This window comes from Lytechinus variegatus, chromosome 16, assembly GCF_018143015.1.
Source record: "Lytechinus variegatus isolate NC3 chromosome 16, Lvar_3.0, whole genome shotgun sequence".
In the NCBI taxonomy this organism is placed as follows: domain Eukaryota; kingdom Metazoa; phylum Echinodermata; class Echinoidea; order Temnopleuroida; family Toxopneustidae; genus Lytechinus; species Lytechinus variegatus.
Genome location: NC_054755.1, coordinates 26,395,737 through 26,408,064, shown reverse-complemented (window position 1 = coordinate 26,408,064; position 12,328 = coordinate 26,395,737). Strand labels below are relative to the sequence as shown.

Sequence of the window (12,328 nt, the reverse complement as noted above, 5' to 3'; positions counted from 1 at the left end):
TACATCATAAATTTACATTCCTTAATTTATTTCTAAAGTATCTTTTTAAAATTCATCTTATTTGTATTTCATGGAGCTGGGTATGATGATAGGCTCTCATCATGTAAATCTGTGTGTATATTAAATCCATTATGACTGTGCAGATATCAAATAACCTCTTGACATGGTGACCTTTTTCATTCTGTAGTTGTGGTTTCCATTCATCTTTACATATTTTATATGACATTTCTTATTGTTGTGTTTTGTGACAATTGACCTATCTTCTATTTGTAAAAGAAAAGTTATCATGCATTGCATATAGCCTTGGGCATTAAGAATCATGTGAATTATAGTATCATTGTATGTTGTAAAATATAAATTTTTATTAAATGAAATTACAATTCTTTTCATTTTGAATATTATGTAAATACTTATTTATTTTGACAATCTTTCATGTTATGACAAGCATCTTTTAATATCATTATTACATATAATTTTTCCTATGAGGATGAAGCTTCTTACATAATTATTGACATTTTAATGAATTTTTAATTACGGTATGCAGTTGTGTAGTAATTAGCTGAGATATTTCTACGCAGAGTAAATTGTACCTTGGATAATTGGCACCATTCCAACTTCCAGAATTTACATCAGAGAATATGTGAACTTTTTTTTGCTTAAAGAGTAGCAGAGTGATTGCGTCACAAAAACTTTTTGGGGGGGGGGCATTTCAGCTTTTTTGTTATGTTTTGGAGCATGATGAAATACCTCCACAACCCAAGTCTGGTGGGAATCAGTCCATGGGATCCCAAGATATGACCTCAAGAATACGTAATTAGCCCCATTGAAAGCAATGTATTATTGGCCTGGCTCCTGAAATTTAGAACCAGGCCGATAATACACACTTCGGTAGTCTATATTCCCACCACTGAGTGAAAATTTTTTTTTACACCTTTAACAATCATCAATTGATTGAAATTCATTTTCATAAACGCATTATTATGGAAGAGTATCCTCTCCCATATAATTTTATACCAACTTTATGTCATATTATATTCATGCCTGGATAATCAGAAGGTATTCTTTGGCGTAAATTTAATCTGTGTTTAGTATTTCCTATAATCGAGGCGGAGGCTGCAGATATTGTCTTTACCTTTACTTCAGCAATACATCTAATAAGGAAGACTATGACGCAGCAACCGCCTGTTTACTCTCGTCTTGCATTAGTTCTTGTACTTTTATTGACTATGATTTGCTGCTGGTTTTTCAATAAAAAAATGCCACCGGACATTAAATAACAAGAACTAAAGCAAGACCGGGTTGTATTGGGGGTGGACACAAAGTTACATCTCAAACATTTGATAATTGTACAGTATTTATTATCGTTGAAATATACTTTTATCCTGGGGTTTTATCAGTCATTCTAATCTTATTCAGTATGTATTACATATGTTTGAAATTAAAATGAAAATTTGCATTCATCGCCTTGATATGTCCAAATAATTTAATTCAATAGTTGTTGTTAAAGATTCTGTTTGTGTATTTTTTCAAAGATGTGAACAAGCAGAGTAATGTTCTATGGAAGTATTGTGCCGTGAGATCATTTTAAGTTGAAGTCTCTCTGAAGTGCCAGCATTTATCTTCATTTTCCTCTCTCCACCCAGGTGTTATATGATGGGTAATATTTCTATTCACCCCAGGAGAGCTTTGGTCAGTGATCTCAAACAGTGACTATCCATGTCCCTTGGAAGGGGAGGGGGGGTTCTGGGAAGTGCTGAAGCAACTCCCAAGATTAACTAGGGGTGCTGTAGCAACCCTCAAGATTTGTGGACGGGGGGGGGGGGGGTGATGGAAAGTAGGTTGATGTGGTAAAATGAATTGTATCTTAGATCACGTTGAGACAGCAATGAATTTTTTTTTTGCTTGACAAATTCTTTTCTGACCAAAATCCCCTTCATTCTGGAGTAAAAAATGTGTATGTGAGGGTGTATGTGTGTGTGTGTGTGCTTTGTTTGGTTGCTTGTTAACAAACCAGCACCCTCTCTTTACAAATCGTTCCCAAGCTCAAGTGACTGTAATTATCATGTGAAGTGGCTAGAGTCAGGTTAAGTGAGCGAAGCAAGCGAGCAAACATTTTCCTTTTCTTAAGTTAAAGTCTAATATATTAACAGATGTTGGTATCGTATCCAACCAGTATCATATTTCAAACCTTTTCCCACCTTGTCTTCCCTATCTTTCTTTTTATTTTTTTTCTTGGTTGTGGAAGTGTTTTTTTTTTTTTTTTTTGGGGGGGGGGCGCCAGAGCACCCAAACCACAATTTACATGAATCTGATGTCTTCCCTTATTTTTATGGTTCATGGCCATACACAGAATCTTTTTGTTATGGGGGGATATGATGCATTATATTAAAAAAAAACTTGAAAGGGAGCAAAGCGACCAAGCTTTTGGTGAATTTTGTGAATATTGTCAGTAAAAAATGCAAGTTTTCAATTTTTTTTTTTTTTTTTTTTTTTTGGGGGGGGGGGGACTGCATCCTGCCCCCAGCTGCATACCTCCATGTACAGTACCTGATTTGTGGGTTGAGAGCCTGGGAATGGACATTTAGAATGACATGTATTTAGGTTACGGGCACTTGTCCTATCTACTATCTACCCTCAATGGGATAGGTTGGGACCCTTATTTCAATTCAGGGAAATGAGGGAATTGATGTCAATGATCAATTTTAGTGGAAGAGCGAATTTAACTCGTCATTAAGACGAGTTCACAAAAGGATAAGTTCTGAAACGAGATCGAGAGAGAAAGGGAGAAAGAAGAAATGAGGGGGCAATTAAAAATAGAGAGACAGGCAGAGAGAAAGCAAGAAAGAAGGGGGGGAATACAAGTGATGTAAAGATGTTAGGACATTAGTATCCTTTTTTCTTAGGGGAATAATGATCTGATAGCCCCTGATAGCGGTTCTTTTTTATTAAATTTCCTTTGAGCACAAGCCGAGTGACAAAAATGATGGCAAACAAAACACAAAGCTATTTCCTCCTGAAAGAATTGAAGTCTTTCTAAACATATTGACTAACCTCTCAGATGGAGGGGTGGGGTGATGGTGGATATCATGCTCATACATGGACTTTCAAATGTGGATGTGAACAAAAAAAGAAACAAGTAATCATCTCATCTCGGACGTTGGAAATCGCTCCTAAAATTGTGTCTGACCCGTGCTAAACATGCGCCTCTCGATAGGTGCGAACGGGTTTGGGATGGACGGTAATAATATTGTCCTTCAATATGTGTTATCCCATGTAGTCAATTTAACTTTTGAAACACAGTGTCGGTCAATCAGCTGGATCATTAATTTTCTAGCAAGCGATGATTTTTAAATATCCTTCCGTTTATAAAACACCAACGGTTTGAATTTGAGAGAACTTTTTTTTGTCTTAATGGTAACAAGGTGACATAGCATTTAATTCTGATCAGCTACGCCATGCCCCAACCGGCCACCCATACTCAGTTTCCCCGAGACAACGGTTCTATCATCATTTGAAATCCTCCTCTGGTCTAAATGAGCTTCGTCTGTCACTTGCTAGTCATCAGATAGCTATCCAGTCATTGATACATGTTTGTCGAAGGCTCAGGGAAGGGTTATCCTCCGCTCATTCTGGCGGGGGAGACAGAGAGTGCAACAGAGGCCACTCAATCAGCACCAGAACTTTGGGTATTACTACAAGTGCCATTAGTGGAAAGTGAGCTAGCCATTTAAGCTTATTGTCGATGGCCCGGCGTCATTTTATACTTGAGATTGATGGTGGAAGAATGAGCTGGGGCGGCGCCTTAGGAGAAGGGGGAGGAGGTAAGGGGATAATCGCCACTTTTAGAGTGTACAGACGGGGGACTTAGAGGCGCTTGCCCCCTCCCCCCCAAAAAGAGGGAAAAAATTAATGACCAAAAAAAAGAAAGGGAAAGAAAAAGAGAAGAATGAAATATGAACATATGCTTTCTGAAAATTATGTACAAATCTATCACAAAATTGGATTGTGGTAATAATGTCAAAATTGCTCACTCGCTAAGTTCTATCGCTCGCAAATACTTAAGAATTTTGCCCCATACGCCGCGTCTCACCCCCTCAAATTTTTTTGACTCACTACGATTGCACCCATGACTTTTCAACGTGTGAAACAAAAAAAAATTAATAAAATGACAAAGGCAGGAAAGAGGGGAGAAAGAAGGAAGAATATATACAAAGAATAAGAGTCTGGACCATGTAGGCCTAACCGTATTATGCCCATTATCATTCATTTGAAATATTTTAATATGACGTCACCTTCATGGGTCGTCTTACCCCCTGGCCCCCTAATAATCCAAATATCTTGATACCGCCCCTGAGAGGGAGGGATGAGAACTTCTGATCGGTGTGTGTGTGTGTGTGTGGGGGGGGGTGGTCAGTATTACAAACCATAATTTGACCATTAAAATTCTGAACTTCCAAGGTCCGAATCGTTACCAGCGTGAAAGTTTATGCAAATGCAACGCACATATCAGGCCTTTTCCGTTTTAAAAAAGACCTCTGTTATCATGGTAATGTTAACATTGATATGGCTTGATTATTAATGTTATGAAGTATTGCGTTGGGGGAAATTATGAAGAAAGATAAATTCTGTTTCCCAGTTTCCCAAGCGTTTTGGACGAGACAGAGATGCCCTGACTCCTTGTAGAAACATTAGGTTGTATAGGGACGCATAGACAACAAGTGTTTGTCATTATTTTAAAACCAAAACATAAATATAATCTCATAATACATTCCATATAGGAAGCGGGATAATATCCAATCATCTATTATACACAGAGTCTATATTGCATGTAGGCCTGCGTGTAAAATGAATGATTCTATTTTTTTCGGGGGGGGGGGGGGTTCTAACGTTTACGTGAATGTCGGAAAGAGAAGAATTAAATAGATTGGCGTTAGGGAGAAAGATAGATGAAATGAATGAATCTTTCGATAGTGGAGATAATTAAAACAGATTAAGGAAAAAATATGTATGTTTTATTAGGGAATTTATTTATCATGATATAAGTGTAGACAATATTCTTTACATAGCTGGTCGTTTGAAATGTCCACGGCCTTGTAGGCAGACAAGCCTTCGTGGGAGCAAGGGACCGGGACAAGAATAAAAGAAAAAAATGTTCATCAAAGACAAAATCATTCAAGCTAGGGAATTAAATATTGAAGTAAAAAAAACCCTGATGAATCCCGTGCACATGTTAGATAGATTTGTTTGAAAATATTCAAACGAAGGAGGCGGTTGGGGGGGGGAGAGGATACCCCGTACTTTCCTTGCGAACAACAATGGACTATATACTTCAATGATAGATTATTACTTCTTACCATACTATAAAATGGTTTGTTTTATCAAGTGAGCAAACCGAAACTATTTAGGAAATAACATTGATTGCCCTGGTGACCCAAAACCAAAGTTAAGAGTTTGAAAAGGATTAATTGCTTGGAAATATAATATTAAGATCATGAAAGAAATATCGTAAGATAAACAATTTTAATCGGAAATCTTTGTATAGCCAGAAATAAACACGATTATTGCATCTTGAAAGTAGAATGGAAACTAAAAAGAAAAGAAATATACAGTTTATTAGGATTCATTGAGTAATTAAAGCGCATTTCACAGAACTACGATTTAAGCAGTCACTCATTCATTTTACCGTATGCAGTTCTCATTTGCATCTTGTCTGGTCAGTGATATCTTAATTGCCTCGCTTCATTTGTTACTGACATTACTGACATTGTTTCAGCAGAAAATTTGATGTATGCAGGTAAGAGAATATAGATCATCTGTATTGACATGAACTAGTGTTTCCAAATCTTTCTTGTACCCCTTATGATAAGAGATACAAGAAAGTTATATTTGACTGTGGCCGCATGTTGGAAAAAAAACCAAATCTCAATGCTTGAAAATTGTCATATCATTTATTATCATGTGTCCAGAAATAGAAGTCGTTCTTTAATTATTTCTATTTGCGGTCTTTTATGGATCAGTTCTTTGTTGATTGATGTGTAGATTAAATTATTAAAAAGTGCAATTTTTATGGCTCACGCGAAGTGGTTGCGAAGTCGAAATTCGGGGTGTTTTCCCGCCGTCTCCCGTGGCAATCGAATCGTTGAAGGCGCCATGTTTACGTGGCTCACATATATTTTTCGAAGGTTTAGCAAGGACGCAATTTATATTTTAAAAAAAGCGCAAAATCCACCATTCGTATTTCATTCACCAAAAGAGCGGATGTCAGTAATAAAGAACATTCCGCATGAAATGATAATTTATCTCGCCATCTATCTAAGTCGATGGCTCTTTAAACCTTGGAAAAGGTGGAGAAGGTTACAAATATTTAAAGGTGCATGGTCCCTGGATTCAGAGGGCGCTGTTAATTGGTCATACGTAAGCGCTGCGGATGACGTCAGCTCACGGAGTCCTTTTATTTCCACGCGTCACCTACAGCTGCCCAATGAGACCAACGTTTTACGACGCGTACGCATATCCTATATGTTCCGATTGCCCAAACTCTGACGATTCTCAGTTTGTGTGCGCTTCGACTGCTGTTCGAAGATATTGGCAGGTTGGGCTGCTGTGAGAAGTGACGTCAGCAGATGTTTGGTCCAATGCCGATGTAGCCAAAATGTTTTAGATATGTGTATTTGCATGTGTGCACGTGCTGCACGAATGGCTGATGATTGACAGCTACATGTAAATTACGTCGATGATCTTTGTAATGAACATGGAGGCGAGTACAAACCGCCAAAAGCTCCGGGGTTCGTGCACCTTCAAGCACCCGTTTTGCGCACTGATGTCGCATAAAGTACGAATGATGGACGTCGCCATTTTCGGACATTTGCGTCCTTCATAAAACATCCGTGAGTCCCTTGCAGTTTGCGCGTAGTTCTCATAGCATATGTCCAACCTTTATGTGTTCCGTGGATTAACTAGAGGCACAAAATAATAAAACACCATTTGACAATCTCAAATATCTAGAATGTTCCAAGAATCATATGCAAAATATTCAGGTAAACGTCGCGTCTTGCGAGAGACATTCGGCAAAATTTCGTGGTCTGGCTGTGGATTTAATTTCCGCCAATCCCGCGAGCATCACGCAAAACGTTTGGACCTGATCCTCCACAAATTGTTCTTGTGCCCCGTCATGCCCGTGAAAACCACAATTTATAATTTTTCCTTGTTTTTTTTCTTTTTCTTTACCATTCTTCATCATCATCATATTCTTCTCCCTCTTATACGTCTTTTACTTTTCCTTTTTCTTCTCCCCTCTTCTTGCTCCTTCGCTTTCAACATTACATTAGGACCATCCGTGGTGAATCTATCGGGAATCAGGATGTTCAATCTTCTGCCAATCACTCCCACCATTTTCCTCATTCTGGTATTCACGTTAACATTTAACCACGGGAAGGCTTCCGGTCTTTCTAAATCATGTGAACAGGATTGGAATTTGAAAATTGCTTATTGCTCAAACCTCCATCTCAGCTCAGTGCCCACCTATCTTGTACCAGATCTCAGAGAACTTTACTTCAGCGGAAACCTCCTTGGTAGGCTTAGAAACGATACCTTTCTAAACTACCCCAGTCTCAGGGTACTCAAATTAAGCAGTAATAACTTATCGGTGGTGGATCATGGCGCCTTCACACCTCTGAAGAACTTGGTGGAACTGGACATTGGATATAATACGTACCTAACTACACTGAAAAGAAGTATGTTTGACTCTAACAGCTTTTCGACTTTGCTAGCCGGCTCTGTGAATATGGACTCATTTGGAGGCGACCTCCTTGCATGTTTTGCCCGAGATGCCATAGTGAATCTTCAAGAAAATAGCATTCGCCAGATAAATTGGACAAGTTATAATGCTTTATTCGACGTTAACCTGAATCAAAACAAATTTCGCCAGCTTTCTGATGAGAATTTTGTGGTAAACAGTAAAATCAATACATTGCATTTATCGGGAAATCCGGTGGAATACATTACTCCCAGTTTTGTTTCTTCACTAAAAGTATCCGTTCTTTATTTAAGAGAGACCCGTCTGGCAGTATCAGAGTTTTCGAATTTCTTTTCTGGAGTCAAATTGTCACATTATATTCAGGAGATAGGATTGTCAGATTCCAGCCTTCATTTAATAGATCCAGGTTTCTTCTCCCCTCTAAAGGGAAAAAGTCTCCGAACTCTTGACATTTCTTTAAGTAAGATTGGGAATATCCAGAACAATTCATTAACAGGTTTAGATGGGTTGACACAGCTTCTCCTGGGCTTTAACTACCTGGGCAGTGTTGAACCAAGTTATTTTAACGGAATGGTAGCTCTAACCAAACTCTCCCTCGAAGAAAATAATATCAATGTCATCAACAGTCAAAATGAAAGTTGGGATCTATCACTAACTCATCTGAATATAGCTCGTAACCAGTTTAGGGAGATTAACAGCTCTGCATTCCAAGGACTCCATACTCTCCAGTTCCTTGATTTAAGTGGAAATATCGAATTGCGTGTCATTGATAAAAATACCTTTGCCAATGTCCCGTTCCTCAAAATGTTAGATCTGTCAGGTACATCTATAACTGATCTGCATGCAATACACCATCTTCCTTTCCTAACTAGCCTAATTCTACAATCGGCATATTGTCCCAGTCACCTGATCCAGCCAGGTAATCTTGGTAATGAAACGCCTTCTCTGGCTGAACTAAATTTAGTCGACGCTGAACTCTTTACAAGCAAGCTATGGGATCCCAACAGCAAGACTTCATCTTTTCTTGGCCTGTACAGGCTATCAAGGCTGGAGCTATCAAAGAATGCACTGTTTCCCCTGTCAGTAGGGCTCTTTAAAAATCTATCCAATCTCAACATTTTACGTTTAGATGATTGCAAGATCCATGAGCTGAAAATTGGTGTTTTGGAGGATCTTAGAAACTTGTCCCAATTAGATTTAGCGAATAACCTATTTGTTTTTCTTCCTCGAGGTGTATTTGACAAGATTAAAAACTTGAAGGAACTGATACTTGATGGGAATCAATTATCATATCTTGATTCAAATCTCTTCAAGTTCAACATGGATCTTACTTATTTAGACATTTCCAATAATAATCTAGCGGGCTTGAACAAGAGCACGTTTGAATCCTTGGACAGACTTCGTGTCCTTGATCTGGCGTATAACCCTTTGGTCTGCAACTGTGATCTTAAATGGCTACACAGTTGGTTGAAAGGATCAGTAGAGATTGTAAATTCATTGGATACCACCTGTCTCGATTCTCCGGCCACCCTGGCGCCCTTCGGGGGGAAGCAACTGATCACCTTTGATCCAAGTAAAGATTGCGCTGTGAACATCGCGCTATACTGTGGCCTTTCCGTAGTTGTTGTGATGCTTCTCCTAATATTAGGTTTGGCATACTATCATCGATGGTGGATTGGGTATCAGTTATTCCTCCTCAAGCTCTGCTTCGTCGGGTACAATGAAATCCGTGAGGACGTCCCTCGAGGAAACTTCCTGTACGACATCGCCATAATGCTTCACGAAGACGACGGGGAATGGGTCGATGAACACCTTCGGCCAGCTCTCGCTGAAAGACTCCCGGATTACGACCGCATCGTTTGCGGTGATAACGAGCTCATGATTGGTATGCACTACCTCGACGCTGTCCACTATGCCGTCGAAAAGAGCTTTAAAACTATATTCGTCATTAGTCGTGCTGCATTGCGGGACCAGTGGTATCTTCTGAAGTTCCGAACAGCTCTTGAGTACATCAACGACGTTGCAACGGAGAAGATTACTCTTTTCTTTGTTGAAGACATCGGTCATGAAGAACTTCCTTTCCTGATTCGTTTATTCTTGAGCGATCATCGACCGTATCTCGTCTGGTCAGATAACGAAAGGGGTCAGCATTATTTATGGGAAGAATTGGTTAAAGTCGTCACGGTCAACCTCAGATGCAACAATCTGGTACCTCCGTGATACTGGTAACTGTATACGAATATCTGAAGCATTAATTGAATGGATCGGCCCCGATGCGATTACCATTGTCATACTGATGAATTTCAGCGAAAGCGCAATTGTACACCCACACCCGCATAGTCACCCTCATATTTACCCACACACACACACACACCAGTGATCATCCAAACCTTGTTGTACTAGGTCCATGTCCAAACATTGCAAGGAAAATAAATGTCAGCCCGATATTATGGTTGTTTTAGTGTCTAGGAAAGTTTGGGGCTTTACGGGTTTGTATTTATGCGGATGTGGAGTGTGTGTGTGTGCGTGTGCAAGGTGGAGAAAGGGGTACGTACCGCTTGGTAAATCTTCTACGAACTCTCTTTTCTGTTACTGTTGAAGTGTCACCCCCGTATAGAACTCCGCTTTAGGCTTTCTCTCGTATTTTGCCTCCGATCCTCTCTCCCCATCTCGCCTACCTCGAACATTCTCTTGCTCTCTTTTAATCAAAGCGCCATGTTTCACATATGCTGAAATGAAAACTAATTAGACCGATGCTCACGTGTCATGGCGGTGAAGATTCACACAAAAAAATTCCCTTCCAGAGCTTATGAATGAAATTTGATTATCCTCTTGGCAGCTTATTTGATTTTCGTTATCAGACACTCGACAGACAAAACTCCGCCGTTTCCGGGTTACCCACGCGCTCTAAAATCTATCTTTTTGAAATTGAATTCAAAACACAGAATTTAATGTCCGGGTGGGCTCTGACTTAATACAAATATAACTCCCTTCTTTATTGTAAAAAGAAAGTCGTGATGAAATGCCTGACCTAGGCAACAAAACTATGTTCGGCATGTTTCCTGATGTCGGTTAATGGCAGAAGTTGTCCAAAAATATAATAAAGATAAAACCCAAGAGATAGGAAAGCAATTGACAGCGAGGTCTTGAATTTTCATGCCCCTACTATTGTTGTGAAATGCGATATCATTTTAGTAGACGTGTATATGCGTTTGTGCTTACGTCTTTACAAAATGTTTAGAGTAAATTTAATTTCCTGACAGATGGTCTTAATATCAATTAAAGAGGAGGTTTATACTGGCAAATAGTTTGTAGTAAAATATCAACATAAAAAATATATTACAGAAGGTTTGAAAGAAAATCCATCAAAGAATACAAAATTTGATAGAATTTTGATTATTTGATTTGTGACGTCATATGCGAGCACCATTCTTACATATCGTATGGTAAAAAAATCAATGAAATTTCATTGTCTCACAAAATTGAAAATGTTTTTTACCGTACCTATCAATAGACAAATCTTTTACGCCCGTTTCTAAAAACAAAACAAAAGTAAGTCATCGCGAACCATTAGAAGAATGAATTTTATTCATTTTATATTGTGTAACATAATGGGTAGCTGCTCGTTCATGACGTCACAAATCCCAAACTTAAAATTATGATAACCTAAGTTTTTAATGGATATTCCTCAAACCTTCACCAATATTTTTAGAATTATTTTCCTGCTATTTTTTCAACTAAACGGGCGTCGGAATTTCCGATATTCAGTCTTTCTATACTGGCGGATATGAAAGACGTAAATGAAAGGGCAAGCAAGTGAATTTATGAGTTTATTTATATTTGGAAAAATAGAGATATTCGTAAATCTGCTTTGTTTAAAGAAAACTGAGAACGATTAAGTATAAAAATGCAAAGGAAATGCATGTACAATTTATGAACAAGCAAATAAAAAGGATTGTGTATGTGATATCTTTATACTACTTTGTAGACATTGAAAATTTGCACATTCACTTTCACGACATTTATATAGAAACGTTATGTGTAAATTTGAACTTGTAAAAATTAGTTTTTTTTTGCATTCAAAACGATTGAAAATGCATATGCTGGTAAACCTCGTGTTAAAGGGTTGTTTGTAAGATTGATTATATTGTTTTATGCAACAGGCCATACGTTTGATCAAAAGGTTTCGGGATGTACCGGCCATGTAGTAAAGTGATATGATTGTGTTATAATATAGATATTGCATGATTTCATAGCGATTGAATGTCCACGTTCGCGAACTTAACCACAGTGTTACACGCGTAAAATGAAGTTTACTGTATAAATGAAGGTGTTTATATTTCAATCTTGTCGTTGCTTTAACCATAGAGCTATGCTTTAACTGTTTGGCAATGGTGTTTTTATATATTTTTTACATCGGTATGCTCGTTGTACGGTATATTTCGTTTGTTGAGCAGAAATTGAATTTTGCTACAAACCAGTTCTAAATCTAATATTCCTAATTATTTCCCGTATCAGACATTTGAGCTGCATCATTTACAAAACCGAATATATTGCACAAGATTTTCTGAA

At 38.3% G+C, this 12,328-nt stretch overlaps 1 protein-coding gene across 1 annotated transcript; it reads left to right on the top strand.

Moving 5' to 3' along the window:
* The first annotated feature begins 5,678 nt into the window (after positions 1-5,678).
* Positions 5,679-9,976, top strand: LOC121429525 (toll-like receptor 3). The gene is made up of 2 exons (XM_041626583.1): positions 5,679-5,794; positions 7,329-9,976. Exons 1-2 carry the CDS (start codon positions 5,785-5,787, stop codon positions 9,974-9,976), a joined length of 2,658 nt encoding a protein of 885 aa, XP_041482517.1. The 5' UTR covers positions 5,679-5,784.
* Positions 9,977-12,328: the final 2,352 nt, after the last annotated feature.